General features: G+C 38.8%; 1 protein-coding gene across 1 annotated transcript in view; it reads right to left on the minus strand.

Annotated features, from left to right (window-relative positions):
• Snd1 (staphylococcal nuclease and tudor domain containing 1) overlaps positions 1-20,785 on the minus strand; it is a 436,904-nt gene that overhangs the window by 186,030 nt on the left and 230,089 nt on the right. The window contains exon 13 of the mRNA XM_074063886.1: positions 8,155-8,265. Within this exon, the coding sequence (XP_073919987.1) occupies positions 8,155-8,265 (111 nt within the window). The remainder of the gene's footprint in view (positions 1-8,154; positions 8,266-20,785) is intronic.

The raw sequence follows: 20,785 nt of genomic DNA on the forward strand, positions 1-20,785 counted from the left end.
AAGAAATTCAAAGCTTGTCTATTCTATGTCTTGTTCTCTATTATTTATAGCCATGATTATAATTTCAGTGCTAATGAGGATTAAATGATTAATCTACTATAAAAGGAAACACAACTGGATTTACTTTACCGTGGCCAGGAATTATTTACAGCAATGGTCCGCAAGTTTTAGTGTGCATCAGAACCACCTAAAGAATGCGTTAAAAAAGAGTAGGGGATGGAGGAGACACTTGAGAATTCACATTTTTAGCAAGTTGCTAAAGTAACAATGATGTTGTTATCTGAGTACCCGTGGTTTAGGGAAGTTGAGTTCTAAAACAGTCAAGGAAGTTAAGGGTCAGGTGTTATCACGTAATAGATTAATCCATTTTACTTTGGATTAAAATGATATTCCTAGTATGATGATTGTCAAATGTGTCAAATATTTTGTGAAATGAGCAAGACCCTTTTAGCCAAAAGGACAGTGAGAGGGTCAGTCATAAGCTCCTCTGAACAGATAAGTGCTCACTGCAAGAATATATTGGTAGGGGACAGTGACTGTGATCAAATCACCTAGAAAGGTTAGTCTAGAACAATTTCTTCTGAAGGAATATAACCAGCACAGACTGATGATTACAGAAGAGATTAGGTAAGGAGGATTTCTTACTGACAGTTCATTTGACCATGACCTACAGAATTCTCTATGAGCTTGGTATGCAACATAACAGATAAAGATTACAGGTTCCACCTTTACTAGTCTCTGCAGTCATCAAGTAAACTCTCATAGCTTGCCTTTTGTCAGAAACAACTGGGAGAGGGGAGGGAAGAGAAGAGGACGAAGGGAGTGAACAGATCCTCTTAATATCCTCAAGGAGAAAACTCTTTGGAAATGGAGGCATTATACAGTTCTCCAGAAGTGGCCATTTGTGCTGCCTTAAATGCAGATTGATTACTGCTATTTGGATGTTGAGTGCATCATCTTTTCTGAAGAAAGGGAAAAAGCTAAATTTCCCCACATTCAGCTGTGTCGTCAAATCACTTCCCCACACCAGCTCTTTTAACGCATTTTCCTGTTGTCTCATCCACTTGCAATAACTGATCTACCCTACTCCCCAACAACCACCCAACACGTGCTGAATCCAATTAGCAACCTCATGATTGTGACACTAAACTGCAAGCCCAAAATGGAGTGGGATCGAGAATTAACCGAGAGGAAGTCAGGAGGATATTTAAGAGAAAGACCAGTCTCCTTTCTCTGCGCTAGTTTCCAACCTGCACTAGCATAAGCTAATTCTGCTATGTAAAGAGGGCAAAAGATAATTCACCTGACTCCCACTTTCGACGATACTAGAGCTAAAAATCTACCTGCACCCTGGTGTTATAGAAATCTACAACTAAACAGTGAAGGAAAGAGAAAACCTTCAAGTAACAGCTCTGTTTTTCACAGTATTCAGTAGTTCTAGTTTTATATGAAGAGAATTTTGTACTTGTTGAGTACATTAGATTCAAAGTGAGAATCTTGATTTTTTAAGCTGTACCTTAAAATATTGAGAAGATAAGAACCGAGGCTGAACAGAAAAGATTAATTTCATGGAGATGCTCTCATGTGAAAATTTAATAGAAATGAGAGCTGGGAATAAAAAAAGATGTTAGGCAAGTAGTGATAAAAAAGAGAATAAAAAAAGAGCTAGGAAAACAGGTAAGAAAAGAGAAGAAATAGGAAAAATATCAATATCCAGAGGTGCTATTAAAATTATTTAATGCCATCCCTCTGAGACTGCATGCTTTGTAAGGGTTGAGTCTATTATCTTTTTGTTCACCACTCTTCCCAATGCCTGGCACCCAGGATACACTCAAGAAGATGAGCATAAAGAGAAAAAAATGAATGCAAAGCCATCATATGCAAGATAAAGCAGCTTTGAACAACTGTTCCAGAAAGAGGAAAGATCTGCTTTCTTGGAGAATGGATCAACCCATGTCATCTGTGCCCTGTGATAGGACATCAGTTTTAAAATTTCAAACACAAAAACACTGGCGGTGAACTTACATTCAAATTCCACACTTGTTTTCTCAACATGTTGGTAAAGAAAGGAAACTTGCTTCTTCTTAAGACATTTAACAAATTAGAACAATATACTGACTTCTTCTATTTTGTAAATCTTGAAGTTTATCTTTTTGTTTGTTTTATTTTGGTGGTGAGGGTGGGGAATCAAACTGGGGGCCTTGCACATACTAGGCAAGTGATCTACCACTGAGTTAGTTGTATCCTTTAATTTAGCAACAGGAAGTGCTAATGAGTAATGCTTCATATTCTGCTCATAACCAGCATGTGGAGGCCAGCATAATCGAAGATACCAACATGAAGGACTCCAAAGTTTTGTTTTGTTTTGTTTTTTAAGGCATAAGACATTTTTTCCCCCTTATTTTCCTTTACAGAAAAACATCTCTATATCAGAAAACCAGTAGTGCTGCTCTGGGTTAAAACCAAAGGTAGAAGACCAAGAACATTTCCTTCCTAGTGCTATTAAAAATACTTCAGTAGAACTACAAAACACATTTTTAAGAGATGACAACAAATTCATGGAAATTGGTAAGGTCTTGCAGCCCCAGTAACTGCATCACCTGTAGAGAAAGCTGTATACTTTTTAATAATGACCACTGATAATGGCTTGGGAAAGGAAAAGTCACCAACAAGCATATTGCTCTTCATCAAACTCTGTGATGGAAATACTAGCAGTTTCCCTAGAGGTTCAGGCAGAAGTCTACAATAGGAGAGCACTGACAATCACACCAAGAAAAGTAAGGCACTGATGCTTATGGGGTCTGGAGATTGGAGATGCAGAATTCAGCACAGCAGGATGTTTTTTTTTGTTTTTTATTTATTTTTCCAATTTTTTTCTCCTTTTATTTCATTGTTTTTACATTTACTTACATGTGTATACATTATTTGTGCTACCCTCCCCCAACCCCCACTTCCAGGCAGAACCTGTTCCTCCCTCTTCTCCGATTTTGTTCATGGGTCACACACTAAAGGGAGAACACACACGGGAGAAATAGGGAAATGAAAGGAAACCTAAAATTTGAATGTGCTCCCTGTTGAGGAGCAAATAAAGTAATCTTAAATTGACAGAGGCCACTATGGGAAGGGGACACAGAAGTAGTGAAGAGGTGAGGTAGAAATGAACCAATGTGGGATGCAATACACAAGTGCAGGGAAGCAAGCTAGGAATTTTCTTGTATAGCTATCTCTATCCCAAACTAGCAAAAATGATATGTCCTTCTTGTTATCTCATGTTTCTCTTCAACAAAATAGGTTTTTATATTTTTTAAATGGAGGGTTTGCTCAATCAGAAAAATATGAGTTCTTGCGAGGAATGGAGAGAGGGAGCCAAGACAAAACTGTGATGAGGCCAGGCTCGCCCTTGCCTCTCAGAGATGGAGGACAACATCACACTTTTCTGAATCTGCAGTGTGCCAGGCAAGAAACAGAATACACATGAAAAGATAAGAGAGAGCCTGCCCTTTTTTCTTCTCCTGAGATAACCCTAACCTCATTATGTGTTTATAATGAATCTAAACTCATTTAAATCTGCTCAGATGTACATTGTTCAATACAATTGCTTTCCCACAGTCAAGATGGGGCATCAATTTCTTTTCTGAATATATATATCCTATCTTGAAATCACAAAATCTTACATTAAAAGGTACCTTAAATTAATAAAGTTCTGAACTAACATGACTTATTTTCCTGCAATGAGTCATAGCTTCTAGAAATTCTTAAAATATTACAGGTTTTTTTTTTTTTTTGAGATGTGTCTCACTATGTAGCCCAGGTTAGCTTCAAACTCTCAATACTCCTGCCTCAGCCTCTCAAGTGCTGGGATGAGAGGCATGCATGTCTGGCTAAAATATTACAATTTTAAAGAGAGTGATCAGTAGCTTCAGGAGAGCACACATAAGATGATATTCCCCATATGCGGATACCTATGGAAAACATTCATGCAGCCAGGCTTGATCTGACTCCAGCATTAGGAGCTTGTCTTCAGTATCTATAATACGCTCAAGAAAGGCCTCTCCAAATGAAAATTCTCATTTTGGCCTCTCTGAAGTTAAAGTGGATGTATTACATCAACTACATGAGATAAAGTATGAGAGATTTTTATAGCACTCTAGGAAAAAAAAGGGGGGGCAGGGTACCAATAATGACTTCCTTGCTTGCAAATACCTTAGAAAGAGTAAACCAAAAGTTTAGAACATTCATCCAGATTAGGATGGCAGCAGACCAGCTAGCAGAGAAATACTGAAGTAAGATGGAAACTAGAAGTGTTGGAAAGTTAATCTGAGGATGACAATCATTCCGAAAAGAAATGTGTCATAATCCCTAAGAAGCCCAAAAAATGCCTGTAAAAGGGGGTCCAGGTTCAGGAGTGTCACAGAGTACTGTAGACAAAGAAACTGTAGGTGACTATCAGCTGTTGAAAAAATGCGGACAAACATACTAGAACTCTCAGAACTGAGGGACAAAAATCAAGGCCTTTTCAATGGAGCCATCAGAGAAACAAGGCCTAAGAATATGAGAGGAGAAGTTAAAACCTTATCTGACCGGGAACACAAGGTAATGAGGGAGGAGGCAGCTGATGACAGACAACTGAGCTAAAAAGGAAGGCTGCCTTTTGGGAATTAGAGACTTATTTATCCTTTATATAAAAAAGATGTGCCTTTCTCTAGATGGGCCATGTACTGGAGACATAATGAGGGTTTCCCATAAGTATAGACATCCAAATGAAGGCATCTGGAAGGGTCAGCAAACAGAAGAGAGCTGTGGAGGTGGTAGGGCTTGCTTCTAAGCAATCAGGAAACTGCACGTTGGTATTCTTCCCTTTCTGTCTTCTGTCTCCTCTGGTCTCCCAGTGGGTGCCTGATATACAACTCCCGGAGTACCTATCAGATCATCTGAGAAAGGCTGGCAGATCATTCCCCTTCACAGGGGAAGTAGTGGCTGCAGAGTCCTGAGAAAGCTCATCAACTCTTAGGCAGGCAGCTGTGCTGACCCAAGAAGTCAGAGAAGTGAACAGGCGCCCTTGCCCTAAAGCCTACAATGTTTCTCTAAAAGGAGTGGCGGCCAAGCAGTGCGCTGGAAAGCAAAGTCAATGGAAGAGCACTTTGCACCACTGGAGATAACCAGAGAGAAAAACTAGTGACCAAGGTCAGGAGCAAGGAAATCTGTTGGAACTGACACTCTTGTGGGGAGTAACTAATGAAAATGATGGCCTTGAAACATCACCTTCACCCACTTACAGAGTTTCAGAGTGAATGACTGATACGAATGCAGCAGATGTTATTAATTTAGTCTTTGCCAAAGCGTTAGACACAGTAGGGCAAGAAATTTTACTTGGAAAATTAATTCAAATTGGCTTGGTTCAGTACACAATCACTGATTAAAATGTGGCTGAAGGATGATAAACAAAAGACAGTTAAGTGACAGCCCATGCAGTGAGAGACTCGGGGTCAACACCAAAGCCTTTCTTGTTGAGGGGTTCTATTCAAGGCACAGAAAAGGAGTAAACAACTCACTAATGAGATCTGCAGAGGACATTAAGCAGGGAGGCAGAGAAACAGAATTGACGGAGGCATCAAAACACAAATCAGAGTTCAACAGGAAAAAAATCTAGCTAATCTATCTAGGGGAAAACAACCCTAAATTTGGATAATATTCAAAAGACAGGCAGGTTGAGGGGCAGAAGAAGCATGTAAAAAGAGCTCTGACTTCTTGTAACTTAGCAATGGAACAAGTAAAAACGCTAAGGGGACATGAGACGGGTGTCATGGCTGGGATGGAGTGTGCTGACCCCAAGGCAAACTAAAATAAAGCAGAGTGTCAAGAGACAGGTGGTCTGGGAAAGAGGACAACTTTATCATTTCTAAAATGTGGTCCATTCTGTACGGAAAATCTTTTGTGATAGCTACATAACCATCTCTACCTAGCAGGTGTTCTGGTCTTTTGTAAATCTCACTTCACTTCTCTGGGGGTTAGCATCTAGAAGATGGCACTAGGCCATCATCCTAGGGCTCTCTGACAATAATGCTCCAAAGGAAAACCCACTCACAGTACAGGTTGGCCATTTCTCCTAATTTTTTATGAGGCCTGTACTGCCTTAGGGCAATAACTCCCAGCCTTGGGGAAGTGGTTAATTTCTCTCCATTTACTCAGCCTGCAATAATGCAATGACCCCCGAAGCCAATTTCTCCACCATCAGTCTGAAAGCAATGGCTCAACACAATTATTTCTAGGCAGCTCACTGTTTTAGCAAGCAACCATCTTGTTATTTTACTTCACCACAAAATCAACACTAAAGAGGCTGTTTTCCTCTTAAAACCTAAATCTTCAAAAATTTCCCTATATATGTATACTCATTAAATAACACTCACAACCATGGCTATTTTTAACAGCATAATATGAGAGCTGTTTCTGGCTTCACTTTCCAGAGAGCTTTGCAAATATTTCCATGCTTACCTGCCTGTCAGAATTAAATATTCACTCTAGTGCCACAGTAAATCCAATGCTGGAAATTTGACTAGACATCCCATCATATTGCTCACGGGTCCTGTGACTTTGGGAACACCTCATCTGTTCTTCAAGTTGCCAACAGACCAATCTAGCCATGAGCCTGCCCCATGAATTCTACCTACAGTTTAGTGATGGTCCATTTCCTAATATAGCCACATTTCCCATCATGGGGTCTTTAAGCCCACAGGGAGGAGTAGTAACAGAGGAAGGGAGAGAAAAAAGAGGAAGTGAGGGGTATTATGAGAAATACCAATTATGAATCTGTATCACATTAATATTACTATAATTTTTATTTGGCTTTTTTGAACTAGCATCTTACTCTTCAGGCTGGCTTGGAACTCCTGATGTTCCTGCCTCAACCTCCTTAGTACTGGAATTACAGGCATGTGTCACACTGTATTTTTTAAATGGCTACAAAATGAGCCTTAAACAATAAAATTATGGGTATTTTCACTACTCTTTGTACTTAAGAAACTATTCTTAGACAGGGCCTATTGGGAAAACCCAACAAGAAAGAATTCAAGAAGCCACAACAGGCTGACAGACTGATTTCTCAGCTGACATTCTGTGTGACATTCTATAGATGCTCTAGCCATTAGGATGTGACATGGTGTTAGAGGTAAATGTCACATATCAGAGCAATGTTCTGGGCCAAAGAGCAACAGAAGTGATCTCAATGACAAAGTCTGAAACCAACATTAGATAACTTGTGCCCAAAAGCATGCCTTCTATAAATGTAATGTATAACCTGACAATGACCAAACTTCTAGACCCAAATGGGACCTAGAGGCCACAGAAACACTGCTGAGTGAGGCAAGGTCAAGCTTGTGCAAGGACTTTGAAACAACAGGTATACCTGGTTGAGTCTAAGCAGTCAGCTGAGCTATCCACACAAGTTTAGAACTAAGTAGCTCAGATCTTGCTGTTTCTCAGGAAGTCTGGGAATAACTCAACTAACAGCACCACATGACGAAAGTCTCCCTGGGAAAGGGCCTTGAGGAATGTCAACAGCAAGAAACACTGCTGAGCAGTCTGCATGTCCTTGGGGCAACCAGCCACAGGATGAAGGACAAAAGCAAATGTCACAGGGCATCTCAAATGCTCTCCTGCCAGCTGTCAGAAGTGTTTCAAACCAAAACTCATTTCGTTATAAATGTTTTCATTTCCTTTGTACATGACGAAGGGTCTAGAGGTGATGAATGGGAGGAGCTTGGAGGAGAAGCCTCTGAAAGTAAGAGACAGAGGCAAATGTACTGCACATATAAACAGAGTTTCCCTGTTGGTCCTAGGAATGGTGATAAAAACGTCTGATATAGTGTTCTTGTCCATGGTTCCTTTTATAACACCAACACAGGGAGTTCATATCTTATGTATGTTGCACACTTGAAAAAGTGGAGACCCAAGTGTACTTAATCAAGGTTACACAGTAAGTTCAAAGTGTATCCTTATTATTTTCATGGGGAAAAATCTGGAGTTAAAAAAAAAAAGATACAAGCTCTATCAGCCTATTTTTTTTCTAGCCCATTCTGCTCAGGGATAGGTGCAACACTGAGACAGAAAAAAATCAAGTTTATAGCATTCAATGTGTTTAGTAATTTTTCAACTCACCTGGCTTCTGCAGCTAGCAACTCATCATAGTGTGAGGATCTCTGGTCATCATCCTGCCGGTATCTGATCACTGTGGCTAGACCTTTGCTGACAAGTGCTTCAGCAATGTTTCTGCAACAGAAAAAGATAGGTCAGTGAGCACTGAGGTACATATGGGGCTCGGTCAACAGAAATAATAACAGTTAGCACCTGGAGGTCTTCAAGTACTCTGGCAGAAGGAGGGAGAAGCCAAGGATTTCAAGACCAATGAGTTGCTAAGCTAGAAATCCAAATAAAAGGTTAAATAACAAAGTTTCCTACCTCAGCATTTTCCTGGCTAGTACAGTCAGATGCTATATAAATCCATAAATAAAAACTAGCAAAAATATCTGTAAAAAGCCCACATTAGGCCAGGCTATTTAAGAATGTTATAAACAAGCCACTTCCCTCAAGAAAAGTCTGCTCTAAAATATCAGGCACATAAGATAAAAAACAAAACACATAAAAGCATGACCTAAATTTCACAAAATCTCTTTCTCAGCCTATACCTTAACTAGAAAATGTCTTGTTTTACATTGCAATGTGAGAGGCACTGGTTTAATCTAACAGTCAAAGTATTTATCTTCTTATCACAACTCCATTTTGGGTGGCAGATCCACCCAAAGTGGGCTTGGAGGAGAACCAGTGAATTGGGGGAATTGGCAGGCAGGAAGGACAGATTCTAGGGAAAGAAAACAAAATGGAGACCAAAGAAAGTAAACAGTATAAAACTCAATGTGATAAGTTTGGGTCACCAATGAGACTTCAAAAGATTTCAGATTAGAATCTGACTTGAAGCAATTCTCACATGGATTAAGTCTTCTTTTCTTCACTAGAACAGGAAAAGTGGTCCCACTAGGAAATGGGAGGGGCCTCTGTAAATTGCTTTCAACTACCAACCAAAAAAGAGAGCATGGAAAATGATGCTAAGATGATTAATGAGGCATATTTGCATGCTTCCTCCCCAACCTGGAAAGGAAACTTTGATATGAACAGCAAACTGCAAAGATAAGTTGTCAAAAACTTAACCACAGCAAATGCTGGGAAGCGAAAGTCATGATATTATTGAGAGAGTGGTGGTTATGGCTTTCTTTGTATTTGTCATGATTACACCAAAGGCCCCACTCATACCATCTGGTCCGCTGCCCTTTAGGGAGAGGGTATGGTAAGCAATAGGTTACTATGCCATATGCTATGATTTAGTATTGTTTGAAAATGTAGTTAACTCTTAACACACTAGAGGTCCTCAGAAAGTGATCCTGTGGGGCTGTTGGCATCTGAACTAAGCAGTATCTCTGCATATTTAATCCACTTAAAGGTACTATTCATCTAATCCTAGGAAAACAGACTTTTTTGAAAGAAAAAGAAAAAAAAATGTACTGGTAGAAAAAAGAGGAAAAGATGCTATGGCTGATTTTCATTATATGCCCCTCTGCTGCCTGCATGATATTAATATCTCCAACCACCACAGAATTAGCACTTCTCAAAATCCACTCCCACAAAGAGGCTGCTTTGCTGGCCATCCGGTCTCCTGAGTCACTGCATAAGTGTGCTGGCAAATGGTGTCATTATCACAAAGTTGTATTTGGCAGCACGTAGAAGGCAACAGCCCCAAATCAGCAGATGTAGATGTTGATACACGATGAGGATTTAACTGAGGTTGTCACCAAGGAGTCCTACCAGAGCCAGAGAGAGGCTCCACCCACCAAAAAGCTTGCGAGATGGGTAGGGAGAGGCATGGGAACAATTCCACTTGTGACAGGTTGAGATGTCTTGGTGATTTTAAATGCCAAGAGAATAAAGAAATATTTGTTACTGACCACTGGCATTTTACAGTCAATATGAGGTCTGGAGGAGAGAGGTGGAATGGCAGAGCAGGCAAGGAAACTTTCACTCAAATAAGCTTCTGTATGAAAAGCTAGAGAACACTAAGCAAAACAGAACAAATTTTTAATGAACCAATACTACTAATGCTGTGCAAATCAATTCCCATAATTACCAAGTACCTGCCTGGCCAGTGGAGACCTGGGCCACAATTCTTCCCCACTCTTCATTGTCCTTGTCCTCTTTATCCTATCAGCAAATGTCTACAAAATAGTTAAGGCCTGCGCGCTGGACTTCCGGAAAGCCTTGCATTCCCAATTTATGCCATACACTGACCACTTCTTACCTCTCCCTCCCATCTAAAGCTTAACATCAAACCCCAGTTATGTTCTCTTAGCTCCTTATCCTAATTACAGATTTACTCTGGAGGAACAGTTGTGGTACTGGTGTGGTAGTGGTGCTTTAGTAGTAAGGAGAGCAAAACACACAAAATGATAAAAACTCTTATTATTGGGCATTTACTACATTCCTGGCATGTGAGAATTACAAGTTCTCTTGGTACATTATTATGCAAGATTGCAATCATTAGCTCATTGTCTATCTTCCTGACTAAAGAGGAGCTCTGTAAGGGAAAAGCTCACATGTTTTTTGCTCTGTACCCCAGTTCATAGCACCATATTTCGCACAAGGTAGGTAGTAAATACTTCCTCAATGGAATTATTTGGTTCATTTAGGACAAAAATAATTTTTTAAATGCAGTAAAGTTACACCAAGTTCTTTTTAATTTTGTTTAAAAGCATCCAAAAAACTTGAGATTTTTTTTTAGGGTAATCATTTTATAAATACAGCACTGGAACATTATTTATTTTCCTACCCAAATTTGCTAAGCACAGAAATGAGGATAATATAACTTTTTACATGCCTTCACCACTTTTGTCTTTTTCTTTCCCATTTATCTGAGGCTATAATGTGAAAAGATAATGAAAGTGAGAGTGAAAACAGAGTAAGTTAATGCACTTGACTGTTCATTTCTTTGGGCTGCTAATGAAAGGTCAGGGTATTTTTCCCTAGCTAATGGTGGCTCAAATCAACCATCAGTGTGTTCACCAGTTGCCCAGTAAGAAACAGAACATTAAATTGTCTGCCATGACATCATGCTGCCTTAGACAAATTTACAAATTCTGCTTTCTTGAGTGTATCAATAATTCCACTGCAATTACACATGTCTGGAACGAATGGATAATTTACAAGCAGCATATAAAAAGGGACCTAACACAGCCTTGAAGGTCTAGCAGTAAGTCATCTTTCAGTATCAGTTAGAATAGCAAAGAGAATTGCTGCTGGGATTGAAATGTTTCTCCAAACTAAAAGAGAAATTGAAGGGCTATGTCCATTAGGTATGATCAGGTGTTCCAGACAGAAACACAAGTGACATGGGTCAGTCTTACTTGCAGGCTTTCTCAAGGATCTACAAGTAGTGGGCATCTTTCTCACCTACTCCTTTCCACATAGCAAGCAGGTTGACATAAGTCCATACTTTCCCACATTAAGATGGTTTTGTAACCATCAGGTCTTATATTCTGCAAACATGGACAAAAAAGTGATTTAGGCCCAAATAAAAGAGTAGTGATTTTCTTTTGTTTGTTTGCAGAACAAGGGATTGAACTTAGCGCTTCATGCCTGGTAGGCAGGTATTCTACAACTCGAGCCACTTCAACAACTTTATTTGTATTGGTTATTTTTGAGATAGGGTGTTGCTTTATGCTTGGGCTTGCCTGGACCTTTGTCCTCCTATTTATGCTTCCCTGCATAGCTGGGGATAAAAGCATGCACCATAGCACTCAGCCATTGGTTGAGATGGGGATCTTGTGGAATTTTTGCCTGGGCTGGCCTCCAACAATGATTCTCTTGATCTCTGCCTCCCAAGAAGCTAGGATTACAGGCTTGAGCCACTGTGGCCAGTGAAGTAGAAATCTTAAAATGTAAAATTTTAATTATAGTAGACTCTGTAAGTTTCTTTTTTAAATCACATTTTTGCCTGCCATTCTACTCCTCTCCCCCAATCCCAATACTGTAAACAACAAACAATACATTGATAGATAAGAAAATTATCTAGAAATTAGTTAGATTACATCACTGTGTGTGTATGTGATATTCTGTAATAATGTGGAATTATGGAAGAGTTGCACATAACATACAAAGAACATGTCTTCTTCTTGGAACTATATGAGAGTAAGTGGCTGCCCTGTTGTACTGTCACCTCCAAATACTTTAGTGTACAGTTCCTATAAACCAGGACATTTTCTTACACACTCAAAAATCAAGTAGAACAAGGAATTAACATAGGCACACTAATAATCCACAAGCCAATTGTTAATGGAATAGTTAGAAAGAAAAATACCTACAGTAATAGTTCACCCATGTCCATGAGGGATATGTTCCAAGATCTCCAGTGAATGCCTGAAAATGAGGATAGCACTAAACCCTATTATATAGCTACCTCTAATTCAACCAACCCTACACTGAAAATATTCACACACACAAAAAACCCTGCATTTGTTCTGAACATATGCATATATTTTTGTCATTATTTATTTTACAATATAGTGTAATAACTATTCACATAGCATTTGCATTGCATTTGATAGTATAAAAAATCTGGGAAAGATTTAAAGCATATAGACTGATACTGATAAATATATGCAAATACTATATTTTATAATATATGGGACTTGACTTGAGTATTCATTGATTTTGGTTTCTGTTGGGAGGGAGTCCTAAAGCTGATCTCCCATGGATATCAAGGGGTATACTTTTATAGTTCCCCCCCCCATACATACGTACCTATGATTAAGTTTAATTTGTAAGTTAAGTACAGTAAGAGTTAACAATAACTCATATTAAAATAGAATAATTATATTATAATTAAAGTTATATGAGTGTAGTCTATTTCTCTCAAAATATCTTTCCTTGTACTTTTTTTATTTAAAAGAAGCACTTTATAGCTTCTCTTTCTTTTGCATAACTGAAGTATAAGCATCATTAAGCTTGTGATTTGGAGCCATTATTAAGTAAAATAATAGTTATTTCACAAAAGTCAATCTGAAAGTCAAGATAAGCACTAAGTAACTACTGGAAGGGTAGCATATACAGTATAGATATGTCAGTCAAAAGGATGACACAGCCTGGGCAGGACAGAAAGGGATGGTGTGAGATTTCATCGGATAACTCAGAATGGCATATTATTTAAAACTTATGATTTATTATTTCCAGAATTTTTCATTTAATATTTTTGGACTGCAGTTGACCATGGGTATCTGAAAACACAGGTAGAGGGTAGTATATTATAGTTCAGGCAGGTGTTCCATAAAGTTGCCATATCTCTTTAATCTGGAAAAGTTCCTCTGTCTGCCTTTGACTTATGTGGCTTTGACACATTTGAAGAGTATAGGCCAGTTATTTTGGTTTGTCTGTTTCTTCATGATCAGACTCAAGTTATGCAGTGATGTATAACTTACTGATGTTACATCTGATCATTTGATTAGAGTGGTGTTCACCAGGCTTCCTCACTGTAAAGTTACTATTTTCCTCATTGTAGTTAGTAGACATTTTGTGAGGAAACACTATGAATTATGTGATTTTCATTCTTCACCAAATTCACAATTTATTCATTATTTAGCAGTATTAGTATGAACTCATGGAATCTTCTTTTATCCTAAGGGTTATAATCTGCTACTAGTGTTCTTTATTTTGATGATCAAATTGCTTCCAACTTGGCCAGTGGGAGCAGGGCAAGGTAGCTTCAGTGTCCTTTGGGTATGTTCACTATCAGTCTTTGAGTACTTCCTTGTTTTCTGGCACAACATGTTCCAGGTTGATCTTATACTGTCTTCTCCAGCTCTGGAATTAGTTACTTATCTAAGGAGACATATTTCCAATCTATATTTATGTATAACTATGAAATCCATGTGTGGCAGTCATGAAAATGTAACTCTTGGATCTCTGACTATAGGAAACATAATTGAATGACAGCCCAGCTGCTGTGCTCTGAAATCCATCACTGCTATTTCAGTCAAGGCTATAGTTCCCACCAGCTTCTACTAGTCAATAACTGAGCCCAACACAGATACTAAGGCAAGCCTCTTGCTGAGAGATAGGACTCTTCTTATTTGGACTCAAGGACCATCTTGGTCCACTTTTTGCTGCTATAATAGGTTATTGGAGACTGGGTAATTTATAAATTTGACTCATGGTTCTAGAGATCAAGAAATCTAAGATCATGATGCTGGCCTCTGGCGAAGACCTTCATGATGAGTCATAAGGTGGAGGAAAACCTAAAAAGCATGTGTGAGAGAAAGCACATGGAGCTGAGATCACTTTTATAAGAACCCCACTCTGGTGATAACCCACCCAACTCCAGGAAGATTATATTAATCCATCCCTAAGAACTCTGTCCATATGACCTCATTACTTCTTATTCAGGCCACTTCCCAATACTGTTTCATTAGAAATTAAATGAAACATTCAAACTACAGCCAACGACTAACTATCAGTTTTAAGGAAAATCTTACAACTGCCACAGAGGGTAGACTTCCTATCCAATCTTCCTCCAGTCCCTCCCTTCTTTACAAGAGGGGATGACTGGCACTGCAGTCAACCCCCCACAGTTCCCTTGCCATTCTCCCTCAGAAGAACTTTCTCCAATTATTTTCTTGCACACTTAGTCTTTTTTTTTTTTTTTGGTATCTGTTTCTTGGTAAAAGTGAACTAACATATAACACTACAAATTAACACAGATACCTACGCTCACAATTCAACATGTTTTCCTCCTTTCCATATCTGTAACTCACTTCTGACAGTTAGAGGGCTTTTAGCACTTTTACTTACAGGATTAAGACCCCTAAATGTAACCAATCTTATATCACTGCTGTCACTCATGCTCATGCTTCACAGTCTTGGATCTGGTTATGGTATCTACTCTTGTGCAGACTCCTTACCCTCTTCCCAGGCTCTGATTCCCTAAGGCAGACTACACCTCTTCTGATCTGCCCTAAGTGCTTTAAGATGAAATTGGTTCCATTGTCTAAAAACACCAATCACTACTAATGTGCCAGAGTGAAACTATGAAGAGGGACAGAAGTTTCTCAAGGATGCTCTTGCTTCTCCATGAGATAAGTGGCTAGTTCTTATGCATTTGCCTTTCTGGTTATAGTAACAGTAAAAAGTAATGCATATTTCAACAGTGAGAATAAAGATAAAGCCTTCTCCATTTGCACACATACACTTCTTTTACTAGCACACTGTGCAACTTTGATGACTTGGTGCCTACTAGTGGAGCAAACTCTAAGGTAATACACTACATAATAAAATACAGCCTGGGTTAAATGGATAAAGATATCAAGACCAGGCATGGGAATAATACCTCAACACACCCATGCACACCCACCCCTTCATTCTCCAGCTGAAAGGGATAACAGATAACTCGGTAGCTCTGGCTCATAAATCTTTATCTAGCTCTTTCAGCTTAGTATTTTCCACTTAAATACCATCTATATTTTATCAGTCACTGAGTTGTCCATGGAGATTATAAAAGGAGACTATTTTCCTTAAGGCAAACACATATGGGCACATATTCAGAGGACAGTAACCCCATAAAGAAATGCTTCTGTAATATATTTTAGTCAAGGTTTAAAGGAAATGACTGGATGATAACTAACAGCTCACAATATTCATAACAATTGCTTCACTTATATTAAGATACATGTATTAGGATTATACATGAATTCAAACACATACATACTTATTCATCATACCACTTCTATACAATAATTTCAAGGCTCTGTGGCCAGATATCATAAACTCAGCACAAAATGCATGTTTACTGTGAAACATCAGACACATATCCTGGGCCTCAATCACCGAGGACCCTCAAAAATGATGATGTGGGGCTGGGGACATGGCTCAAGTGGTAGAGCACTTGCCTACAAAGCAGATGGCCCTGAGTTCAAACCCTAGGACTACCAAGGAAAAGTGATGATGTGCTGGGGAAACTAGCTCTACTTCCTTTACATTCATGCTATACTTTTGCCACAAGAACAGGCATCTCACAAATGCTAAGGAGAAGATACCCCGTTGAGAGCACCAACACTGATTTCTGACATACAAGATAGCTGCTCTCACTTCTTGTTAGTTGTATAGAGAAAGTTCTACTCTGGAGCTGAACTACAAGAGAAGCTATGGGGTGCTGAGGTCTTATTTATCAGACAAATAGGAAGCAGAGGTTACTGCAGGATTCCATACAGAGGTAGAAAATTGAGAAAATTCTAAAACAATTTTCTTCGTAACATTAGTTCTATCATTGTTCATAGATATGGAGAATGTGGGCTCCCCATCCCAAAAGACAGTGAACAAGCACAGAAAATACTCAATGACTCACAGGCCCAAAAGCCAGGTTCCCTTAAGATCTTCACAACAAGGTCACATCAACATATCTGTAGCATCCATATTCTTTGAAACAACAGCCTGGCAATTTTAGACTTGAGACAGACTTGGCTTTATGAGCTGACAAAATATGTTCATAAAGAGTAGGAGCAAAATTCTACATGACAAAGACCTACAGATAACGGGCAACAAACAAGTCTTTTATTAAGTGACTTTTTCCAAGCAGGCCCAAACAAGGAAAAGTCCCACAAGGTGATAACTTCAAAAAGATTGTGAGAAGACATCTCCAAGGACTTACACTGTACCTCTCTCACCTCATGTCTTTGATTCCCCAGTATCTACTGACTGAATGGATTTATTTGTCCCTTGCTCCCCACCCACTGCTTACACAAACAGGATGCACATCTTACATAACCAAGCAGCATCTGTAGGCAGATTTTGTTTCAAAAGCATTAATGATTAGTAACATTAGGGGTGGCACACATCCTTAATTGATTTTCAAACTCTCTTCCACCATCTTCTCTATATTTTTTAGCTTCTCCCTTAAACTTACATAGTTTGAAAACTGACTCAAATTAATGTTTAAGATCTTTTTATGCTGAATCGATTCTTTTTCCATTTAGCAAGTCTTGTCGCCAGGATGGGCACAGAGTATCTGAGCAGTGGCTAGAGACTTTCCCAGCATTCATAATACAGATTGAAAACAAAGAGGAAGATTCAAATGTTTCCTATGTCTTTAGCAAGGCTTTAGTAACTAGGGTGAATAGACAGGAAAATCAAAGATTATCAAGGGCTATATTAAGGCACGGGCCGACTCCGACTACAGGCAGAACATCCTCGCTCCAAGCTCTGAGTGCTAAGTTGTCTGTGACAACCCACCATCCCAGCTGAGGTTATACAGCAGCATGAGCATGACACATAGAGAACACAAGATGAACAGGCAAGTATGGAGTAGAACACAGAAGCAAATCAAGTAAAAAAACACTCTTCCAAACTACTTCTCCAGTTTGTGTTACTTCAAATTTTATGGATATTCAGAATATGTACGGGTCTGTGATTCTATTTAGAACTAAGAGCTAAGAGCATTTTCTAGAGCTTAAAGTTCAGATGTGAACATTAAGAACTGCTGGGAATAATGACCCTGTCCCTCAATGGATCAAAATTATTCTTCCTCCGAGGGAAGGGGAAGTGGGAAGACAACAAGGAAGACTGATATGAAGTTAGTTCTACTTTAAGAACTAAAAAGGATGCATGGTTGGAAAACAAAGGAGACCCATGAACAAGACTGGTGAAAATGGCTAACAAAGAAATAAGGGGTGGAGAGGAAGAAAAGGAAAGAGAGAAGAGAGAGCAGTTGGGAAAAAAAGGAGGAAAAGTTATTCTATGCAAGTATTACTGCTTTATAGACAGATAAAATCATTGAGCTGCTTTTCAGATACCCATCCAAACTTCATTATTAGTAACAGGCTTACAATTGAGCATCCATTAAAATCCCTATAGCTTCAGAGACCTCGTCCCACTGAGCTCCAACAGTACCCTTCAGACTGGGAAGAAAAAAAATAAAGCCAAAGATATTCAAGGACTTGGATTTTAAAACTGGGTGGTAACGAGATGTTACTTCTTCTTCACTCTCCCAAATAACTCTCTATACTAACTTCTTAGCCATATTATTGAAGAGGAAGATAGCCTTGAAACAGGTTTGTAAAACATGGTGAACTGTCAATTAAAAGCTGTAACCTTGGACAGAGCTGTGAGGAATTGCCCATTAGAGCCATGCAAAAGTTTGGGACCAAGATGAAAGGCACCATGCAGAGATAAGCACCCATTCCTGCCTTCCTTTGTCTCCACTTGTAAATAAACTTTCCAAAGCAGGCCTCCCCCACTGCTCTTATCTAAACCTTAGGTCTCTAACCCACTACTAGCCCTACTTTATGGGAGAGCACATCCCTTGTAACCTGATACCCTGCACTGCCTTTTAAATATCCTGTGAATCCTTTGTTGGGGCTCAGAAACTGGTACACATCTGGGCCCGCTAGCGTAAAAATTAAAATCTGAGTTCTCCACTCCTCCAAGTGTTGCTTGGTTTCTCCTCTGACAATATTGCCACAACATTATAACCTTTACCTTATTTCCATTTATGTCCTATCTACCTACATGGGCACGTGTACCTTGATGTTCTGGTGGAACAACTGACAGACAAAAATGAGATAAAATATGGTTGGAAAAAGTAGAGTTAAACACCTAATCCAACTTCATGAATCTGGCTAGTAGAGAGTGCAGTGTTGTATATGAGGGTCAATATGATTTAGAAAAAGAGGTGAAAGAAACATAACATCAAATAGTTAAATCACGTAGTTATGCTTAGTAAATAGACAATTTTATTCTGCCCCCAGGATTTCTGCAGTGTTGTAATCTTATTGCTACCTCTTATCTGATAGTTTCATTTATTCACCAGTATTATGGTTATGGCCTTGTAAGACAAGTAAAACTGGTATTATACTCCATTATGCCAGTGCCTCTGTGAATACCAGTATACTTCCAAATCACCTAGAAGTTAGGACAATGATGAACGGTGTCCAAAGTATGAGGTGCATACAAATGTAAGGTGCAATAAAACAATGTACATCTTCATATATCTAGCATTTTCCTTGTCCACAAGCATCAAAATAAGAGAAAAGAAAAAAAAGTTTAAAAAAGGGAAATAGCATGGGCTTGTCTAAATCTCCTTCTATGACAGAATATGGATTACTACCAGCAAATGTGACACTCCATGTGAGAAATGTGTTTTCATCAAAGACAGAGATCCTTCATAAACACTAAAATCACCAAGTAAATAAAAGAGCAAATAAACAGTCTAATAAGCATGCACTTCCAGTCTAGCCAAACTGGTCCACTCATTGCTAAATATGCCATGTGTTCACATTCCAACTATTTGCAGGACATGTGAATTTGCATGATTCATCACCATGTAAAATTCAACATTTCAAAAATAAAATTCACTTTCCAAGATTAAAAGGTTTGTTGAATCCTACCAAATCAGCTCATCCTCCCAACAAGCTCTATCTGTAGGACCATCATAGCTGCAATTGCCTATGCATGCCTGACATTGCTGTAATTCCAGAATAAAACCTTTGAACTCAAATCTATATGTTTTGTTTTTCATTCATGAATATTTTTCCATCCTTTCTTGAAACCCCAGTTGTGGATTCCACAATTCTGATGAGATACAGGAAGGTGATATGGCTAGTAAGATAGTTAACGCCAACCAAAAAGGCTATCCCAAGACTGGAGTAGAAAGGTGGCATTTTAGTTTGAAAAGAGCCTTGACAGTCACTTTATTCAACCCTTAATAATAAATGTCTGATGACAAACTCTCATTCATTTGTACTTAAAGATCATTTCAGATCTAACAAGATACCTATGGGTTTCCACTATAGGACCAGCCTTTTAACACACAATACCCTGTCTAATCCTTCTAACCTTCGCAAAAAAAGTAAACCATTTCAGACTTGCCCAAAGCAATCCTTTGATAAGGTGCAGAGCCACAGTTAAAAGCCAGGCTTTCTAGTTCAAAACCTAGTTTTCTTCTGACTAAATAGTGCCACACATGACAGGTAACAGACTATAAAATGTGTTCTACAATGTAGCCCTCACAAGACTCTATCCCTATTCCAAGAAGACTTTTTCAGCTTTTTACTTTAGCTCTCACAGTCCAATTCTCAGCTACGACCCAAACCTGGCACTCACCCCATGACTAGACCTTGGCTGTACACTCACTTGGCATGGCACTTATTTGTTACTACTGTGTATTATTATCCTCCCTCATGTACATATTTTGTTTTACCACCTAGATTCTATTCCCTGCTGGCCCAAGAAGAGCTACACACTTAGTAGGTACTCAATAAATATTTATTGGCTAGCAGATTGATTTTACTTAGTGAGTTCCCAGGGGGTTCTGTGGGTTGTTGGATGAAAACAAAGTAATAACTGAGTCATAGAATTTTTTGAGCAAAAGGAATCCACAGAAATAAACTAATCCAAATGCTTCCATACACAGATGAAGACAGATCCAGAGAGAAACTGAGGAAAAATTGTAAATGAGTTGTCTTAAGAGAAAAACAGAATGACACCATCACAATGGGCATCTAAGAGCCTCTGAGTCTCAGCCCATTTCCCTTTATTATACCGCTGTCCTTTTAAAGTTCTATGAAACAAGAACAAATAAAATGTGCACATGAATTATCTAAGAGGCCCTTAATGGATTAAAAATGTATAACACATTAAAAATAATCTATCTACATACTACAATTTGACCCCTCTAATACTAATATACTACCTAAAATATATA

This window comes from Castor canadensis, chromosome 2, assembly GCF_047511655.1.
Source record: "Castor canadensis chromosome 2, mCasCan1.hap1v2, whole genome shotgun sequence".
Lineage (NCBI taxonomy): Eukaryota > Metazoa > Chordata > Mammalia > Rodentia > Castoridae > Castor > Castor canadensis.